The sequence below is a fragment of the Dasypus novemcinctus genome, chromosome 26 (assembly GCF_030445035.2).
Source record: "Dasypus novemcinctus isolate mDasNov1 chromosome 26, mDasNov1.1.hap2, whole genome shotgun sequence".
NCBI lineage: Eukaryota > Metazoa > Chordata > Mammalia > Cingulata > Dasypodidae > Dasypus > Dasypus novemcinctus.
The window spans coordinates 47,847,864-47,869,094 of record NC_080698.1 but is presented as its reverse complement, the minus strand read 5'-3'; the positions used below and the strand labels follow the sequence as shown (position 1 = coordinate 47,869,094).

The window sequence follows — 21,231 nt, the reverse complement described above, 5'->3', positions numbered from 1 at the left end:
GTGAACCTTGGTTTTCATATGCAATGTCTTCCCCAAAATATCTTAATACAGTTGATATTCCAGGAAAATGTTTGCTGGTTAAGATCCTGGGCTCTGGAGTCAAAATATGTTCTCTTGAACAAGTGACTTAACCTATCTGTGCCTCAGTTTCCTTGCATGCAGAATGGGGATAATACATAGTACCTACCTCACAGGGTTGTGAGGATTAGATGATACTTGTAAATCACTTAGCATGGTGTCTAATATACCGTGAATGCACAAAGAAAATATTACCTATTTTTATTTTCCTCGTTCAGAAAATTCCAAATAAATGGAACAGAGGAGAACTATACAGAATTATCCTAAAGCCATCCCCTCTTGCAGTCAGGAATCCCTTTGAAAATCTGATTAATGCTATGTACTTCTCTCCTCAGAAATACACACATACAGTATTTCTGCAAGTGCTTGAAGACTGTATGAGAAATAATTGGGTGAATATGTTTAGTTTGGGGACGAGTCCTTGCTGAAGCTGTCTTTGCTCCCTTCTCTTCTGGTGTAGCTCCAGGCCCTGGATTCCCCAGTCTTCCTCCCCAAGACCCTTGAGACAGAGATGGAGTAAAGATCTGCTTTATTATTGGCATGAAGACAGGGAAGTGGTCGTAGTGCCAGGCCCTTCTTTGAGTGAGAGGGTGGAGAGCTGGACTGGTCAGTCCTGATCCTCTAAGGTGGCCCTCACAGAGGGGTCCAGGGCTTTAGGTACCTCTGATTTTCAGCAGAAGCAGTGGGCGAGCAGGAGGCAGACTGCTAGGCAATAGATACGTGTGCTTCTCAGGGCTGCTTTGGAGCCGGGGTCGGGCTGGAGTTGGCAGGGGGTGGAGGCCGAGGCTGGATGTCCCTGGTGCGCATGTAGGATAGCAGCTGCTCTGGGATCTCGGCCAGTACATCCTTGGCCAGCCGGGCCATGCTCAGCACCTGGTTCCCGGACCGGTCGACATAGTCTCGGAATGGGACGAACTGGACAGGCACAGATAGCCAGGTGTAGGTGATGGTCAGGAGAGGGGGGAGTGGCGGTAGGGACAGCAAGGAGACTCCTTTGATCCTCAATATCTCTTTCCAACTACTAATTATCTTTCTTCCTCTATCTTGAATGTTTTCTACATTTGCTGCTCACCCCCATTCTTTTATTATTTAACCTTCTATTCACCCTCTACCCCAATGTGGCCTCACACACTCTACTGAAACTACTTTTGCTAATGTCAACAGCTCCATGTTGCCAAATCAATCCAATCCAATGGACAACAGTTTTCAGTCCTCATCTTGCTTGACTTCTCCTTAGCATTCTGTTAACATTTAACCATAAGTGCTCCTTGAAAAATCATATTCTTGACACCATAATCTCCTGGTTTTACTCCTATCTTTCTGGATATTTCTTCCCCTACCTTCTACCATTCCTAGGTGATTTCATACCCTTCCATTTTTAAAAAGTGTTCCCTGATAATTCCCAAATTCATATATGCATCCTTGGCCTCTCTTTAAAATCCAGAACCACATATTCAATTGTCCATATCATATCTCCATTTAGTTGTCTCACAGATAGATACCTCAAACTCAGTGTGTTCAACACAGAATTCTAGTCCTTTCCTCCTCCAGCTTTCCTCTTCCCAGTAAATGGGACCATCACTCATTCAGTGCTCAAATAGAAAATGAGAATCATCCTTGAAGCATCCCTCACTATCACCATCTAATCAAATCATCAACTCCTGTAAAATTTTCTTCATAAATATCTTTTGAACTTGCAATTTTTTTCCATCCCTCTGCCTCTGCCCTAGTTCAGATCCCTGCCTTCTTACCTCTCCTACTTCAAAGGCTTTCTCACTAATGGGTCTACCTGCCTTCTCTCTTGCCCTGCTAGAGTCTCCCTGCCAGCAGCAGCCAGAGAGATCCTCTTAAAATGCAAAGATGACCATCTCACTCCCCTGTGTAAAACCCTTCAAGAGCTGCCCAGTGCTTTTACAGCAATATCCCAAATGTTCATCATCACCTGCAAGGCCTTGGTTCTCCTCTTCACTTACTGTAATCCTGTTTACTGCTTTTTCCTTGACTGGGCCAATTCTTTTGTGCTTCAGGGCCTTGTCACATGCTGTTCCTCTACCTGCATTGCTGTATCCTCCTCATCCTTCAGGTCTCAGCCTTCCCTGACTACCCACTAAGTCAGTTCCCTTGCTAGAGGCTCTCATAGTGGCATTTGCTATTCTTCTTAAGCACTATTCCACTCTAATGAGATATTTATCTGTGCAAGTATTTGCTCATTATTTGTTGCCCCCACTAGTGGGGTGGGACTTTGGGGGCCTTCTTTGCCATGGATCCACAAGACTGCAGCAACCTGTTTCTCAGAAAGAATTTGTTCAACAAATGCAAGAAGAATAGAAGAGTGAGGGAGAGAAAGGTAGGTGATTGAGAAGGCAGTAAAAGGGAGTGGCTTCCAACTTAGCCTCTCCTGCCCCCCGTGCCTCTCAGATCCATGACCTCCTTTCCTGGTCAAGTCTACCTGAACGATGTCCCGCTCCGCGTAGCGACCCCTAGAGGACACGCGCACATCATCACCATCCAGCTCTTCCATTGCTGCAGATAAGACACCCCTCAGCTGATTGGCCTCTCCCACCCAACCCATGGCACCCCTCTCCCTCATAGCTCCCCTTTGGAGTCATTATGACAATGCCTAAGGGCTGCATCAAAATCCTACAAATATTAGGCATTGTTTTGATATTATTATTATGTCTTTCCACACATACCATCCTTACTAGAAAGCCCAGGGCGGTGGGGGGAAGTATTGGTATCATCAGCCTTGATTATCATAAGAAAACTGATGTTCAGAGAGGTCTCTGGCTTGGCCACAGTCCCACAGGGACAGCCACTCTGTATTTTCTCTGAAGTAAGCATGGGCGCCCAGACCCTCTCCTGTTATCCATGGTTCTTGGCACCACTCATGGACACCTCCCCATATCCTACTCACCCTCAAACATGGCTGGTCCCACACCGACAATGATAATTGACATGGGCAGTGAGGAGGCCTGTGGGGAGAGAGGGTGAATGGTTGAGGCAAGTGGCCATAAAAAGGAAGATGGCTTCTGGAAGATAATTCTCTCTGGGTCTCTTACATTCCTGAACATTCTGCTAGCAAAGGCACTTCCCTTTGTTCCAGTCTTATCTTTTCAAGGATGTTTGTGTAGCAAACACCTTGAAACATATAGCATCTTCTTTAAAGCGAAGGGCAGGCTTGTTTACTGCTCAGTAAAGTAAAAAAAATCCTCCTGGGGAATAAAGGGCAGGCATGCTTACTGCCCATTATAAATGATTTAGGTTCCCTAAGCTTAGGGTTCCTTTCCATAATGCAACCCACCACAGGTGCAAGTGTTATCTGGCCCTTCTCACATGGTCCTGTGGGAATTGGCACTTAAGAGAATTGGAGCAAATGCTGATTCTCTGGCTGCTGCTATTGTTGTGAATAATAAAGTCCCTTGTCTCTGGCCCAGGAGTCTTGTGTTTTCTGCCAATATCTTTGAAACTGTGGCACTAACTTGTTAGCGTGCAAATAAGGTAAAATCTCAGAACTTTCACAGTTCTTGATGGTGACTCCATCCTTGTCAAGCCCTCCTCACACTCACACTGACTATGGCCTCCTTGGTCTGCGTCATGTCAGAGATGACCCCATCAGTGATGATGAGCAGGACATAGTACTGGGAACCATCAGAGATCTTGGCTGCAGCCCTGGGTAAGAGGTCAAGTTCAGAATTCAGTTGAAAGCCCAGAGAGGCCAAGGGCACCCTTCCCCCCTCCTCCTAGTGTCCACAGCCAGCATGTGAGCAGCCTTAAGGACGGGCTTCTGAAGCCCATACCCTCTCACCAGGCCTGGCTGCCTACCCTTGCCTGCCATCCCTCCAGGAATATTTTTTGGGCACTTACTATATAGTAGGCACTGTGTTAGGCACTGGAGAATCACAATGAGATAAAAAGATCTACCCAGCCCTCTCGAAGGAGGCAGACATTAATCCAAGAATCACACAGATAAGTGTAAAATTATGGTTGTGATGAGTGCTGCAATGGGAAGGGACATTGTATTATGTCAGTGAATAACAGGGGACCCTGATCTCATCCAGGAGGTCAGTGAAGGCTTCTTTAAGGAAGTAATGTTTGAGATGGAGAGGGAGCTAAGTGAAAGGGCGATTATCCCAGGCAGAGGAAATAGCATGTATAAGGGTCCTGTGATGGGACTGAAAGAAGCCCACTCTGTCTGAAGCCCAGAAAGCGAGGGAAGCAGAGCAGACCTTGAGGATGAGTGGTGGGCAGGGGCCACCACTTTCTTGGCTCCTGTGAAGATTTTGATCTTTATACAAGAGCATGAGGAAACACGGAATGCTTCTGTCTTTCCCTTTCCCTTCTATTTCTTCTCTTTCTTTTCTCTCTGCTGACCACATCCCCCTGTCTGGGCTGCTAGGTCCCCTGCATTCTTCCCTCAGCTGGTCTAACAGCTGCTCCCAGAGCTCCTTTTCCTTTTCTCATCACCAATCTTTGAATCCAAGAATTTCCCTCTGAAAAGCACCTCAGAAGTCATTGAGTCCAGTGCCCTTATTTTACATGTAAGAAAAATTGGACCAAGAGAGAACATGAAGGCAGTGGCAGACACGTCTCATGATTCCCAGTTAGGCCCTCTGTGGGTTGGAAAGATGGAGCTGTGCTGTCCAATAAGGTAGCCACTAGTCTTGTGGAGCCCTTTGAATTTAAATGAACTGAAATAAGACAAAACATTCAGTCCTCAGTCACCCTAGTTATATTCCAGATGTTTGATATTTGTATGTGGTAATGGCTACCATATTGAACAAGACAGATATATAACATTTCCACCACTGCAGAAAGCTCTGCTGTACAGCAGTGGGATGGATGTGAGCAATTCCTTGCTGGTATTTAACCCTAATATCAAAAAAAAAAAAAAAAATCAGAGGAAAAGCATGGTGTGAGAAGAGAGAATTCAATTAGCTATGGCTCAGAGTGCCTACGGCCCAGAGTTTGAGTGGGCCATGATCCTTCTTAGCAGACCCTGCCCCCTTCCTGAATTCTGGCCTCAGCCTCCTCACAGGCCTGAGCAGGTACATTCTCCTGTCATTCATGCATTTCACAAGTAGTCAGTCACTGCACACCTGCTAGGTGTCAGGCACTGAGCTTGGCACTGAACATGTGGCAGAGAATGGGATGTTGTCCAGTGAGAGAGAGAGGCTCGCACTGTAACAATACACTGAGGTTAGGGCTTTGAGGAAGTGACATCTCAAAGGTTTAAGACCTGAAAAATGAGTAGGAGTTAGGCAGGTGATGGTGGGAGTGGGGGGTGGGAAGGGAAAAGTACTCCAGAAAGGGGGAATGGCCTATGAAAACCAAGGGAGAATATGTTCTAGGAATCACATTTAGAACTACAGAAGAGGGACGAGGCTGGAGTTGAGGGTGAGACCCACTCTGAGGGGATCTGTGAGCTGGCAGTGGTAGGGAGGAGCATGGGAGGTACACCTTTGGCTCCTGGGCACTTAGACCTGAAAGTTGGATGAGGAAATAGGTGACTGGCTGGGAAGCAGTCTGCACTCCACTTGGTTGGTGAGTAGGAAACAACAGAGTCCTTTGTGATCATCAAAATCACAGCTATGCACTTGACATACATGATCTGATTTATTTTCACCAAAATTCTATGAGGTGGGCAATTTTTATTCCAATTATTTAAATGAGAAGACTTGGGTCCAGAGAAGTTAAATAGCATCCCTGAGTGATGGTGAAGTCCAAGCCTGATCAACTGAGCCTTCAGCCGGAGCTCTTGGTCCTGTCACTCTCCATCCCCTGCCTGCTCTCTGGATCCTCCTCCATCTGCACCCTATGCTCTGGGTACCTTAATTTGTTCACTGATTCCTGACCTGGCACCTGCATGCCTCTGTGCATCTTACATGCTGTTCCTTCCACCAGGCCTACTCTGCCCCTCCTTCTCTGATAAAGTCCAACTTGCCCTCAAGACCTAGCTGAGCAGTCCCCTCTCTGGAGGACCTGCCTTGGGTCTCTCAGGCTAGGTTATGTCCTCACCCCTCTTTTCCCTCAACCCCCTAGGATGCTGCCCTCCAAAATGGGCTGTCCATGCCTCCAAATGGGTTCTCATGTTGCTGAGGGTACCGTGTGTGCCAACCGGGGCCCAAGGTCACAGGATAAACTTGGAACACCCTTTCTTCTCCATGATATGATCTGGTGGATAAAGCTAAATGACCGTAAGTACACTTAAAACGTTAAAAATGCAATGTGAGGAGAATGTAAAGGCTGCATGAATTTTTAAGATAAAATATGGAGACTTCAAGACATTTCCAGGCTCTGCTTTGGGCTGTGCCCCCAGATTCACCCCGGGGGAATGCAGTCGCCTGCCTTTGCTGATGGGTGACTTGCTGGAAAGTGTGGGAAGCTCTAGCCTTCAGAAGATAATGATTTATTTATATTTGTCTCCTGCACGAAGTTGGGAGCTCCCAAGGGCAGGGACAGATCTGATTCATCTGTGAGTCTCCAGTGCCCCAGCAGAGAACTGAGCATACAGCAGATGCCCTTTGAATAGTAATAATGATAATAATAGTAACAGTAATAGCTAATATGTATAGCACTTATGATGTGTCAGGCACTGATCTAAATGCTTGATGTATATTAATTAATCCTCACAATGACCCTATGATATATACATTACTATTATCTCCATTTTTAAAATAAGGAAACTTAGGCACAGGGAGATTAAGAGTCTTCTTACCACTAGTCACACAGCTAGTCAGTGGTAGAACCAGGGTATCAATTTAGCTAGTCTGTCTCCAGAGTCCCACTCTCATGCTACATTGCCCCTTAGTGAATGTTTCCTCAATGAACGGATACATAAATCAGTGGACTTGCCCAAGATAATATTTAAGAAGTCTGTGTAATAACAACAAAAAATGCTCAGGCGCCAACATTGAGTGAAAAAAAAGCAGTGGTGAAATGTTACACGCAATTTGACTGCAATTATGGATGCATAAGAAAAAGACTGCTAGGAACTATAAATATCCACATTCCCACAGGCAGCAGTCTGGTGAATTCTTATTTCGATTTTCTGTTCTTGAAATTTTCTACAGCAATGTTATGTTACTTTTATAATTAAAGAAACTATCATCTTGATTATGACCAGAAAAGAAGTCTTCATTAGGGAAAAAGAAAGTCTATGGACATATAAATTTCCCTGTAATCGCTCAAATTTTATTCTCTTTTTATTGTGTGTCATCTTTTCTCTTCCAAGCGTTCTGAAACTACTTTGTCTTAGCAGAGTCTCTTCTCTTCAGAATATAGTGGGGGTTACTTATTTTTTGAAATGTCACAGACATTTCAAGTCTTTTTCTTTTAACAGATGAGCTTATCCCATTTATGTCTATTGATACTAGTTTGATTTTAGTTCTGTCATTTTTATGTCATATTTTATTTTTAATACCTTTTAAAACATCATTTGATATGATTTGGGTTTTCTTTGGTTTTTATATTTTTCTTCTGAATATCTGGAAAGCTACTCTTCTATTTCATAACCTACCACTAACTGGGCACTTACTATGAGCCAGATACCATGCTAATAATTATTACATCGTTATCTAATTTTAAGTGCCTAATGATCCTATAAAGCAGGTGCTGTTGTTATCCATTATTACATCCATCTTACAGGGGTGAAGTGGAGGCTTAGAGAGGCTAAGTTGCTTAAGGTCATCTGTTTGGTAGTGTTGGAGCCAGAATCACACCCAGGTCTGATGCTAAAGACTATGCCACAGGTTCTTCTTTCTTGTATCCAGACTCAAGGTGGGGGCTTTCATTCCCAGAGAGTGGGCTTGGGGCCGTCTTTTGACACCCTCTCTGCCCCAGAATAAGGCATTATGCAATCTCTTTGTACCAGAGCCTGTTCAACACTGAACCTTTTACTCCTTGCTCAAAGCCCAAGTTTACCCAAGAGCCGTCTTGACTCCCGTTGGGGAGTCAGCCCCCTGTCTGGGTCCCTTCCATTCCCAACCCCCACCCAGCTCTCTTACCTGGCCACCTGGTTGATGACAGGAGCAAAATAGGTGGGCCCATACAGCTGCACTGTGCGCAGGCTCTGGAAGTAGCTCTCCAGCACGCCCTCAATGCCCGCACAGTTGGGGTCCTCATCGTTGTTGTTCTGTCAGGAAGATGCCCTGCCAGGCTGAGCCCATGAGGCCTATGCCCAGGGATGCTCTGATCCCAGCTCACTGCTTCCTTTTTCAGTTACCCCATTCATGCTCCCCTCCAAACTCCAGCCCTGCTCCCGTCCCTGTTCTGCCACCCTCTCATAGCTTCCTGCTTCTTTGCAGGTACTTGACCCTTAGAAGAAATGTAAATAGAGGAAATTCATCAACTTAGGTGGGTCAGATGCCAGGGCGTGGAGTGTAGGCTCTGGCCCATCCCATACCAAGGGGAACTGGTGGGAGATCCGTCCCTCTGGGGGCAGCTTGGCCCCAAAGCCATAGGCTGGAAAGAGCTTGTCACTGTCGTAGTCCTGGATGATCTCTCCCACTGCCTTCAGGGCCATGGCATAGGCGCTGAGCTGGTAGGGACTCATGTAGTGCAGGGAGGTGGGCTGCAGGGGATTCCCTGTAGGCACACAGGAGCCCATGCCCCATGGTCACCTGGCTCATCATATATGCCCATCCTTGTACGCATATATCTACCGATCCTTTCATGCACCCTCTACCTCTCTACTCCCTCATTATCTCACCTCATCCATCTGTTCATTTATCCATCTATCACCGACCCATCCCTGTATCTATCCACCTACCCACATATACATCCACCCATCCACCTAGCACATATATCTTTCAGTCTACTTATCCCTCTCTACCATTCACCTTACCATTCTCTTATCCAGCTATCCATGCATCTTCCCTCCAGCCAGCCAGCCATTCATCCATCCACTTACCTATCTGCCATATTTATTCTTTTATCCAGTCATTTAGCCATCCTTATCCATTCAGTTCATTCACTTACCTATCTGTCCTCTTATGTATCCATCCACCTGTCCATTCATCTATGCCCCTATCTACTTACCCATTATTTCACCAACTTAAACATGTTTATTTGTCAACCCACCAAATAGATGAACCCACTTGTTCAACCTGTGGTACTCGCTTCCCCACCCATCTACCCACCCTCATTGTTCATCAATCTACCTATCCATTCATTTAGTCTTCCTGCTGTTGAGCCACCTATCCTTTCAGCAGTCTTTTATCCATCTACCTGTCTATTTTCCTGCACTCCCTGCCCACCCTTCCACCCAGTCATCCTTGCCCAACACCCCTACCCAGCACCAGCCTGGGTGGGCTTTGGGCTTCCTGGAACTCTTTTCTCCAGGCAGGGATCCAGGCCAATCCCTAATGACTCCCTTGTAATTCTTTACTCTCCCATCCATGCCTTACCATTGGAAGCTGTGAAGTCAATAGCTACTGTGAAGTTCAGCTGTGTCCTGTTAGGGAAGTAGGTTGGTTGAGAAGTGAGGGACTAATATTTATTAAACGAACATTTCTCAAATATTAACGTGTGTTTGAATCACCTGAGGATCTTGTTAAAAGGCAGATTCTGATCCAGACGCTCTGGATGGAGCCTAAGATTCTGCATTTCTAACAAACTCCCAAATGGTGCTGATGGTGCTGGTCCATGAACCATACTTTGGATAACAGTATTAAATGCCTATAGCAGGCCATGTGTGTTAGATGTAATTTATTCTAACCCTTACCATAGCCCTGAAGTAGCAATCTCCACTTTGTGGCAGAGGACCCTGAGGTTCAGAAAAGTGCTGGTCCAGGTCTGCCTCTTTCCACCGAACCACGCAGAATGTCCCCTATCATCTGGCTTGGTTTTTCCTGCTCTTTTGTCCTCTCCTTATCTGGCCATAGCTTTTGTCTGGATCCCAGTCAGGTTACTGGGGCTACCATTGAAGACCATTTGTCTGGCATCTTCCCAGGAGGAGCTGGAAGCTAGAAATGTAAGGCAGTCCCATGAAGAGAACTAAGATGGGCGATACTTTGTAGTTTACAGAGCACTTTATAGTTTGCCAAATATTTTAAGGTTGACTTCTATGTTCTCATTGGATCCTCACCATTCATAAAAAAGAAAACTGAGGCTTAGAACTAGGAGTAACTCATTGCTGGTCTTCCAACCCAGAGCTTGGCCTCTGACTCACCCGCCCTTGATGTAATCGACAAAAGTGAACTCAGAGTCCACAGAGAAGGAGAGCAGCGTCACCTGTGGAACAGGAGAGGCAGCTCTGCCACCTTGGAAAGGACAGTTGGGGTGGCAGAAAGGAATGTGGCATGGTAGAGCTTTGGAGAGAGGCACATGACTTTGCCCACCCACCCTGTCCCACCTTTTGCAATTACTGAAAGGGATAAAAGAGGAACCTGTAAGAAACATATTTGATTTCCAAAAGCATATTATATTGGGGAACACAACGTAGGTTATAATACTAAAGGTTTCACAGTTTTCATCAGGTGAGAACACCAACGATAAACCTAAATGGTGCCACCTCATGCCCAACATGACTATATCCAACTAATCTGTGCCCACTGCCACCCCCCTCATCATTTGTCATGCTGTGTCAGTGGGGATGGCAGCAAAAGGGTCTGGGGAGAGCCAGAGCTCCAGGGAGCACTCACAGTTCCCGAGTTGACGTATTTCTTCTTTTTACATTTCTTCCGAGGGTTAAGCACCTAAATGAGGAAGATAAATTGTGGTAGAAACAGGGAGGGAGCATCATACTGAACACACTGGGATGGGGGTGGGGGGCTGTGGTCTGGGCAACTTAAGTAGGGCTGGAGCTCTCACCTCATATACTGTAAACTGGTTCTGGGCCTTGCTCAGCTCCCGGTAGCTGGTGGTGAACTCACCTATGAAATCGTGGCTGCAACGAGGCCAGAGGTGGGTGAGCAGCAGCTGCTGCTGGTTTGGAGCCAGATCTGAACTCAGACTTTATTTCCCCTACCCCTTTCCTGTACCTACTCTGCTGTAGGGTATTGGGACTGAGGCCAGAAGAGGAGGGAAGAAGAAGGGAAAGAAAAGAGGAAAGTACATCTGTATACCAGTATATGAGAGAGAAAACTGAGGGGATCAGGTGTACCAGAAGTCTTGGTGTCTGGAAAATGGGGATAGCTATCATCACTCTTCTTGACTCCAAGATTGCTTGGGATTCCTAGTGCATGTACTAAATATTATAAGGAAGTGTTTGGGTTAAGTACAAGAGAGAGGGCTTTGTGGGGTAATTCTACCTTCCATCCCGGTCCCAGTCATATACATCGATCTTCACAGTTCTGAAATTCAGGAGATAAACATAGGCTTAGTGTATGTACAGTAAATCCCAGAGACACCCTACCCAATTAGCCACACACAAGTCATCTCCCCATTCACTCATCTGTCCTTCCATCAACCTATTCATTTCCCAACCTACCTCCTATCTCTCCATCCATCCTATCCATTCATTCATCAGTCCATGGACATACCCAACCATCTACTAATACTATCACTAATACTATCACTGTTGCTATTACTACCACTATTACTACTACTTTTCTTTTTGCTGTTTTTTTCCCCATTTTTTCTTTGTTTTTATTTAGTTATCTCTTCTTTTTATTATTACTACTACTTTTGTTACTTAATTGAGTCTTGTTTTAACTCCAATCATTGTTCTCAGCACATTACATATATTTTCTCATTTACCAACTACCCTACAAGTAAGTACTATTATTTTTATTTTTACATAAGGACACTCTGCTACAAAAAGGTAACTTGGCAAAGGTCTAAGAGCTGTTAAGTGAATGAGCTAAGATTTAAACTCGGACAGCCTGGTTCCAGGGTCCCTATTCTTAACTACTATGCATACGTCATTCCATATGTCCATTGATATGTCTGTCCATTCAACTATCTATTCATCTACCTACCCATTCACTCATATATTTGCCATACTAATAAGTCATTGCTTTTTTTTTTTCCTCGCAGTTCCTCCAAGTTTTTATTTCATAAAAGGGGGCTCAGTCTTTCTTGGCAGCTGCTTTCCTCATGGCAGCCAGGACGTCGCTTAGCTCCTCTCTCTTCCTCTTGGCCCGGATGTGTGTCCCTAGCCTTTTCTTGATGAACTTGGTGCCTGCTTGTTCTTGGAGACCTTGAGCAGCTCCATGGCATGAAGCCACATGCCTCTCGGATCATGTCCCGCACGAACTTGGTGTGCTTGGTGAGGTGCCCGCGGTGGCGACTGTGCCTCTGCTTGCTCACGTTCTTGGTCACCTTGTGGCCCTTGTTGAGGGCCATGGCCATGGGGTAGTGCAGAGCCATGGCTGCTGTCCCTTCAATGGCTGCCGCGGCGGAAGCAGTAATTGCTTACTAATCTGTCTCTGTCTATCCATCTAACTATACATCCAGCCATTCACTTAGTTACTGATGCATGCTGGCATCCATCTATTTGTCCATCCATCGACCCAACAACACCTAACCATCTGATATCTGTTCATTTTATCATCCATTCACTTGCCTAATCATCCATCTACTATGTGTGCCTATCCATCTTTCCACCCACACATCTATCCACTCATCTACTTATTACCTATTTATTCATTCATATGGTCAGCCTATCCATCTACCTTACTTTTTTCTCCCCACCCCTTGTTGTTTGTGCTAGCTGTCTGCTCTCTGTGTCCATTCACTGTGTGTTTTTCTGTGTCTGCTTTCTTTTCTTCTTCTTCTTCTCATCTTTCTCTTTAGGAGGCACTGGGAACTGATCCCAAGACCTCCAGTGTGGGGGAGAGGCACTCAACAGTCTACCTGTCAGTCCACCTATCCATCAATTTGCTTTTCCATTCATCCATCTTCCCCTCTAGCCATACCCAAAACTTTCATATACCAGTTCATCTACTCATTCATCTACCCATCCATTAACTCATCCATGTACTCATCCATCCATCATCAGGCTAGCCACTACTCATAAGTTCACTTATCCATTTATCTGCTATCCATTCATCTTTCACCCCTGTACCCACCCACCAATCCTCTTATATACCCATCCATCTATTCACCAGTATCCATCCAACTCCCCATCTATCCACCTACCCATGTATCTTCCCATCCATTTGTTCATTTGCTCATCCATCCATCCATCCATCCATCCATCCATCCATCCTATATCCATTGATAGTCTCCTAGCCAACGATGTGGCTATCTATCTGCTTCCCCATCCACCCATCTCCATGCCTAGAACTCTGTCTCAATGAGCAGGATCCTCCAACACTATTTTGATGCTGTTGCCATAATCCTGAGACCTAGGATCCCTGTTCTCATGCCCTTGCCCCTTACCCACCCCCCACCCCCAGCTTATTCTGAAGCAGACCTGTCATAGTCTCCATTGCACAATGCCCGCACAGGGATGCTGAAGGGCTGCCATACAGGATTCAGTGTGTTTTTCACAACCTCAGTCTTGTGACAGATGGTGAACCTGTAGGAGAGCAAGAGGACTGGGACCTGCCCTGGGGTAAGACTGAGCCCAGAGACAGGATCTGCTCCTTTTCAAGACTCCTGGGATTTCCCTACTGATTAAGCACATATTTTATGTCTCCTTGAGTGAATTCTGGATTCAGGTCCTGATAAAATCTAAAGTGCCCTCCCTTCCAGTCTCAAAGCCAACTCACGTGCCATCCTCATTACTCCTGTAGAACACGAGGAAGGGGTCTGATTTCCCAAAGAAGTCCTTCTTGTCCAGCTTGTTGGCACACAGCTGCATGGTGGCAATGTCCTAGGGGTGGATGAGGTCGGGCTGTTGGAACTCAAATTGCACATTGCTTTCAGTCAGCCCACGAAAGGGAGTTCTGAGAGAGAAGGGAGCCTCCTATCTCTACTAACCCGACAGTTGCTCAGCTCCTCTGCGGTCAGCAAGATGGTCCCACACTTCTTGCCTGGTACACCCCTGGAAGCAGAAAGAGCCTCTTGGTAAGAGCAGGGAGGGTAGTCAACAAAGTTTGGGTGGTCAGTCTGGGACTGGGAGGGCCAGCACTTTCCCTGGACATTCAATTCATTATTTACAGACAGTGTCCTGAGTGTGTCCTCACTCCTAATGGAGAAGGCACTGTAGCCTGGGAGAAAGGGGTTCAACATGCCTAGATGGACATCTCCTAGTGGCAGTGAAGGAAAGACATGGGGTTTAGAGTCAGTGGACTCAGGATAGATTTTGTGATTTCTAAACTGTGTGGCCCTGGGCAAGTTACTTTCCTTTTCTGGGCCTTAGTTTTCTTTTCCATGAAATGGGAACCATCCCCACCACTCAGGGCTGTAAGGAGATCTAAATGAATGCATGGAAGGAAAAGAAATTTGTAAGCTTTATAGATACGAAGTGGTTATATTCCTCAAAGCAGGCCCTGGCATCTACTCATGCCAGGCACTGTACTAGACTCAGAGGACACAGGTATGAATTGGCTAAGGACTCTGCATTCAGGGACCTTCCAAGGAAAGCTGCAATGTCAGAGCCACTAGGCAAGTGGAGTGTGATGTAGCAGTACCGAAAAAGCGAGGGGAATTTCAATCCACACCCAGGAGGCAAAAGGGCTGGTTTAAGTCAAAGCTGCTGTGCTTTTGGAAGACTGTGAAGAGTGAGATGAAAAGGACGAGGAAAGCCTTATCCTTTCCTGACCCTAGATGGGACACTTGGTCTTCCCTAGAAGGGTGAACACAAGGAACCCCATCCCAAATTTGCCTTGGGTCTCCAAGTGGTCAGGGACTTTGCTGATAGGGCCTGAAGACCCTGATTCCCAAAGGGATCTAAAGTGTGGCAGAGGGGGATGGATGTGGCTCAAGCAATTAGGCACCCGCCTCTCACATGGGAGGTCCTGGGTTCAGTTTCTGGTGCTTCCTAAAGACAAGCAGGGAAACGGACTTGGCCCAGTGGTTAGGGCGTCCGCCTACCACATGGGAGGTCCATGGTTCAAACCCCAGGCCTCCTTGACCCGTGTGGAGCTGGCCCATGCACAGTGCTGATGCGCGCAAGGAGTGCCGCGCCACACAGGGGTGTCCCCCGCGTAGGGGAGCCCACGCGCAAGGAGTGCGCCCCGTAAGGAGAGCCACCCAGCATGAAAGAAAGTGCAGCCTGTCCAAGAATGGTGCCACACACACGGAGAGCTGACACAACAAGATGACGCAACAAAAAGAAACAGATTCCCAGTGCCGCTGATAAGGATAGAAGCAGTCACAGAAGAACACATAGCGCAGACAACTGGGGGGGGAGGGGAGAAAAATAAAAAATAAATCTTAAAAAAAAAAAAGACAAGCAGATGCCACACTCCCACCACCACCACAACCAGCAGGGAGCAGGAATGGCTCAAGCAGTTGGGCACTCGCCTCCCTCATGGGAGGTCCTGGGTTTGGTTCCTGGTGCCTCCTAAAGAAGATGAGCACATATCAAGCTGACAGATGAGGGAGCCATCTTGGGGGAGGAATAAAAAAAAATACTATAAATAAAGTGTGGCAGAGAGGGAGAGGATGTGGCTCAAGCGGTTGGGCACCCACCTCCCACATGTGAGGTCCCAGGTTCAGTTTCCAGTGCCTTGTAAAGAAGATGAGTGGACACAACAAGCAGAGACAACAAATAGACATAGCGAGCAGACAATGAGCAGACAGACGAGGGAGCCATCTCAGGGGGGAATAAAATCTTAATAAATAAATAAATAAAGTGTGGCAGAGAGAAAGCTAGGTCAGGAGGATCCTGGGCTCAAGTCCTGACTCTAACTCATTATGTGACCTTCTCTATCTTTAAAATGAGAGTGTCCAACTATTTCTTTGGCTCCACCAATCTCTGACTGTTTTAAAAAGACAGTATGATGAGGATGGAGACTGTTTACCTGGCCATCTGGGAGGACCTCAAGGCATCGATCCTCTCATGGTCCTTTGCCTCCTTGCTGCTCTCCCTCCCCTCCTTACCCAGTCAGAATTCCATTCAATGATGATGATAATCACTCCCTTGCCTCCTGCATCTTTCCCCTTGCCCTTTTCTCACTTGGACATTCTTATTTGCCAGAACCACAGCCTAGCCTAGTTAAATCCAGCTCTCTGCCTGATCCATGTACCACACCCAGGCAGCTGAACATGGCCAGACGGATGCACACTAACAGATCTCATTTTAATGCATGACCACAAATCTCAAGACCGTCCTTAATGCTGCCTGGTAATCACACTACACACTCCTAGCCATTCCCTCTGGGCCAGATGATGGCTTAAGCCTCCCCCTGTCTCCTCAAAGCCCCAACACTACTCCTCCTTCCCCAGTCTTAGCAGATGACTTTGTTTCCTACTTCACTGAGAAAATTGAAGCAACCAGCAAAGAATGTTCACAGACTCCAGCACCACACCCACCCTCCCACCAGCACTTTCACCCGCACCCTCTGCTTCCTACCCATTGCTACAGGTGAGCAGTCTGTGTGTCTACGTGCCCTCCTCTGCTGCACAACATTCCATTCTCTCTTCACCACTCGAGGGCATTATACCAGCAGTTGGTTTCCTATCCCAATGTTTTAGTTTCTAATGGGCCATTCCCATCAGCATACAAACATGCTATACATTTGTAAGAATTATAAACCTATATTTGATCTCACTTCCCCCTCTAGCCCCCACTCCATTTCTCCTCCCTTTGCAGCAAAATTCCTTGGAAGATTCCCTGACTCCAGTTCCTCTCCTTTTCTCTTCTAAACCTTTCCAGTTGGGCTCTCAACCTCACCTCTCCTTCAAAACCATGTTTGTCAGAGTTTTGTCAGAGTTTTGTCCGTGACCTCCCTCTTGCTAAATCTCACAGCCAATCCTCAGTCCTCACTTGACTTGATCTGCAGCAGCATTTCACATAGTTGGTCATGCTCTCCTCGATACACTTCCTTCGCTTTGCTTCCAGGACACTCGCCTTTTCTTGATTCTCCTCTTACTTCATCACTTGCTTCTTTTCAGTCAGTCTCCTTTTCTACTTTTTCCTCTTGGAGCCTCAGTCTTTGGTCTTCTCGCTCTCTCCTCACACCCTTGGCGATCTCATCTAGTCTCATGGCTCTAAAGAGCATCTAAGACTCACATATCTTATTGCATTTTTGACGTCTCCCCTTGCATGTCTAATTAGACATCTGAAGTTTAACATGTCAAAATTAAACTCCTTATCAAATCCTACCCCAACCTACTACTCCTTCCATTTTTGTGCCATCTCAGGTGATGGCAACTCCATCCTTCTAGTCATTAAGGCCAAAGACCTTGGTATCCTTCTTGGCTCTTCTCTTCTTCTCCACATCTATATTGAAGCTGTCAGGGAATCAGAGAACTCCACCTTCATATCTTCATATCCGACCATTTCTTTCACTGCTACCACCCTGGTCCAAGCCACCATCCTGCCCTCACCTGGATGACTGTCACAGCCGAGTTGGCTCCCTGCTTCAGCCTTTGTCCATCCCAGGTTTATTCTCAACCTGGCAGCCAGCATCATGTTTTGACAGCCTAAGTCAGATCCTGTCACTTCGCAGTTCAGACCTCTCCTGTGGCTCCTACCTCAAAGTAAAAGTGAAAATCTTCACGGTAGCCTACAAGGCTCTGCCTGACCTGGGCCCCTGTTAACACTCCAACTTCACCTCCTATTTTCCCCCTCACCTGCTTGGCTCCAGCCACACTGATGTCCTTGCTGTTCTTTAAACATACCAGGCTTTTGTGCTATTATTTCCTCTGCTGGGAGCACTCTTCCTCCAGATACCTGCATGGCTCACTTCCTGTCCTCCTCCAGGCTGTTGCTCAGAAGCTACTGCTCCCCGAGGCCTACCTGACCGCCCTATTGAATATTGCACCTGCCACCCACCCAGCATGTCCAATCCCCCTGTGCTCTTCTACTTTGCCTTTTCTTCCGCATAGCATTTAACCATCTTCTAGTATATTATGTCTCTTTCCCCTTGTTAGAGTATAAGCTCCCAGAGGGCAGAAACCTTTATTTTGCTCTCATTGCATTCCAAGCCCTGAGCAGTGGCTGAAAAACAGTATGCGCCCCGTGGTCTTTGTGGACTGGATGACTACCTGGTGCCAGCACAGGGAATGGTATACAGAACATGCTAATAAATATTTAGTGAGTGAATGTGATGGAAATTCCCAGACATTGGATTGAGCCAGGGAAAGCTTCCGGGAAGAGAGGATCTTGGAAGTGGACCTTAAAGGTAGAATCAGCCTTAGCCTGAGGAGAGAGAGGGCGTAAGAGGCCTGAGAAGGGCTCCAGCAAAGTCCTGGAGATTGGACTTGTCACAGCTGATAGACCAGGGACAGGCCCTCACCAGGCGGAATCTCAGCCCCCACTGCTCTCAGCCCTCCCAAGGGCAGGGAGAACTTGGAGAGGCTAGCCCCTCCCCACAAACGTCTCCCTGTTTGACTTACGAGAGGGGTCGCTCTACGCGGCTGCCCTGGCCTCCAATCACCTCTCCCAGGGCCAGGAACGCTTGTCCTAGGAAGTCCTGCGTGGGGGACACGGAGTCAGCGAGGCCAGGAGGGGCTGGGAGCGCAGGATCCCAGGGCCAGCCCGGGTGATGCTGCCTCTGGCCCGGGCAGTACTGAGGCGGCGGGACATCGCCAGGGCCACAGTCCGGCAAGTGCTCTGGTGCAGGGCGGGGTCCAGGCAAGGACCAGCCTGTCCTCAGCCCCGCCCAGGCCCGCTCAGCCTCACCTTCTGCAGGTCCCAGCGGCAGCCGAGAAAGGAAGAGGAGCAGTGAGTAAGGGGCGCAGACGGGAAACCGAGGCAGGGGCAGGAGCGGAGGACCGGGAGGGAGGGGTCGGGTCTCGGGGTAGGAAGAACTCTAGGGAGAGGCGTTGAACACATCTGAGTTCCTGCTGTGTGCCCCGCCAGCTCGCAAGGAGACGCTCGCTCACCGGTTTGGAGATGTTGGTTTTGGAGTCCACGTTGTACCTGGGAAGAGTGGAACCGGCTGCCTTAGGGTGGGCCTGGGGTCCCGGCGCGAGTGGCCTGGGTGCAAAGAGGCTGCAAAAGGGCAGGGCTCCGAGTCGAGGTTGAAACTGGGGGTGGGGGAAGGGGCGGACTTGGGCCAGAGTTTTAACCAGGATCTCCTCTGGGGTAGGGGTCAGTGTCGGAGAGGGTGGGGCCTGGGGCGAGGCCAAGTTAGGGGCCGGGCTGGGGGTGGGGCCTAGATGGAGGCGGAGCTAAAACCCGAAGCAGTGGTGTGGGCGGGGCCGAGCTGAGCTGGGGGCGGAGCTAGGGCGCAGGCGCGGCCCCGCCCAGCCAGGATTCCAGGTCGGGGGCGGGCCAAGCCGTGATTCTGGGCGGGGCCTCACACATCGAAGCGCAGATTTTGCTTTTCTTCAAAAAAATAGTCGAGGACGAATTTGCGCAGGAAGTCCGGGTTCAGCGTGTTGTCGATCACCTCCGTTCGTCCGAACTGGGCGGGAGGCGGAGAGGGTCAGCGCGGGGCTGCAGGAGGGCAGGTGATTCCCGGGCGGCTCGGGCCGGCAGGGGCTCTCGGACTCACCTCCCGCCACTCCTGGCTGGCCCGGCTTTGCGTGTACAGCACCACCACTGCGGGGGGCGGGGGCGTCAGGTCGCGCCGCACCTTTTTGTTCTTCTCCCCCCCGCCCCTCAGCCGCACCCGGACCCCAAGTTCCCCCTCCCGGCCCTGGCGCCGCCTACTGGGGTCGGACTTGGAGAAGGTGTCGAGGTCCAGCAGATTCCTAGAGAAAGCAACAGACAGACGGGTAGAGGGTGGGGCACCCCGGGGCCCACCTCCTCGACCCAGCCCTGAGTAAGGCACCGGGGGAAGCGGAGCGCACAGGTCGCACCCCCTTCTCCCTCACTGCTCCCCGCTGGGCTCTGGCTGTCAACACCCTGGAAAGCACTGGAAATACCAGCCCAGGACCTGTGCCTCTGCGGACCCGACGCGGAGGGGCCCACAGTGTCTCCCACAGCCCCGGGAAGAGGGGTCGCCCGAGAACTTTGTCTTCCTGGTGCCCAGCTCCTGCGGGACCCCCGCAGCCCACCCTTGAGCCCGCAGGCTGAGCCCTCTTTTGCCGCGTAAAGGCGTCTAAGGAGACCCTCCTCGGCCGCCCCAGCGCCTGCCCCGATGCCTCCCCCCTGGGTCCAGCTCCCGTCCGCGCCGAGCCCGGAGCGGCTGGGGCTGGGGCGGTGCCTAAGCCCCCCTTGGCTCGGCTCGCTCACCGGCAGGACACGGTGATTTCAATCTTGGTGGCCGGGACACTGCGCTCGGAGGCTCCGCCGAGAGACATGGCTGGTCCGGAGGCTGCGAGACCGCGGCCGCCGGGTCTAGTGGCGGCGGCGGCTGGGCCGGCCCATGTGCCGCGGCGGCGGCGGCGGCTGCGGCGGGGGCTCTCCCTCCAGCCCTGCGTGCGCTCAGCCGCTCGCGCCCTGAGTGTGGCCGGCGGCGGCGGCGGCGGCGGCTCTAGATGGCAGCATAGCCCCGCCCGGCCCTGCGGGCGGCCCCCGCCCCATTGGAACGCCGGGAGCCTTACCCAGAACCCCCAACCCAACCCAACCACCACCGTGGGAGAGGCCGCCGGCGCAACTCTTCCAGGTTGTGAAACCCAAGTTCCTAGAACTGTCCGGGGTGCTGAAGCACTGGGGACGCCTCGTGGGCAAAGGGGTTCTCCCTCTTCCTGAGCAACCCCCTCAACCACCTGCTTCCCCATTATCCCTCCGGACCTGCCTACGTCTGCCAGTAGGGAGAGTTACAAAAATAAATATCTAAGATTAAAAAAAAAATAGAGTTACATCCAGTGCGATCTTGGGCAAGTTAACCCACATGCCTGCGGCTCAGTCCCCTCCTTGGTGGAAAGGCCATTCGGCAGTTCCTCAGCATGCTGTAAAATAGTATCGCCATCATTCATGGCGCAGGCTCAGGGCAGGGGAGGGCACTCACTCATGACCTCTTTTGCACTGAGTAAGAGCTCAGTAAGGGGCGGCTGTCACAACCAGGCCAGCACTGTGCAAGGGCCTTTGCCCACAGCTTTGAACCATCACAACTTCATGGTGTTAGAAATGCAGACAGTCTGTGATGATGCAGTCTAGCCCAGGCCACCTTGTGGACGAGGACAGTGGTAAAGTGTGGTGCTCCAACAGGAAGACCCCACCCTCGCACACACCCCAATAGGCCAACAGCTGCCTCAAAAGCCCCC

At 49.1% G+C, this 21,231-nt stretch overlaps 1 protein-coding gene and 1 pseudogene across 2 annotated transcripts; both read right to left on the bottom strand.

Moving 5' to 3' along the window:
* Window positions 1-590: 590 nt before the first annotated feature.
* Window positions 591-20,466, bottom strand: CPNE9 (copine family member 9). Of its 2 annotated transcripts, XM_058288581.2 has the most exons (20): window positions 20,258-20,466; window positions 19,733-19,773; window positions 19,575-19,621; window positions 19,381-19,484; window positions 18,961-18,997; window positions 18,472-18,548; window positions 13,945-14,008; window positions 13,734-13,837; window positions 13,436-13,540; window positions 11,328-11,369; window positions 10,888-10,963; window positions 10,719-10,772; window positions 10,247-10,308; window positions 9,483-9,529; window positions 8,480-8,661; window positions 8,082-8,209; window positions 3,645-3,747; window positions 2,993-3,050; window positions 2,528-2,601; window positions 591-993 (listed from the first exon to the last, which is right to left on the bottom strand). In XM_058288581.2, the coding sequence occupies exons 1-20, from the start codon at window positions 20,323-20,325 to the stop codon at window positions 808-810; spliced, it is 1,659 nt and encodes a 552-aa protein (XP_058144564.1). In that variant the 5' UTR covers window positions 20,326-20,466; the 3' UTR covers window positions 591-807. The 2 variants fall into 2 exon arrangements, with proteins under 2 accessions (XP_058144564.1, XP_071068314.1); XM_071212213.1 differs by lacking the exons at window positions 19,381-19,484; window positions 19,575-19,621; window positions 19,733-19,773; window positions 20,258-20,466 and having other exon boundaries at window positions 18,758-19,054.
* Window positions 12,087-12,387, bottom strand: LOC101419147 (large ribosomal subunit protein eL36-like; annotated as a pseudogene).
* Window positions 20,467-21,231: the final 765 nt, after the last annotated feature.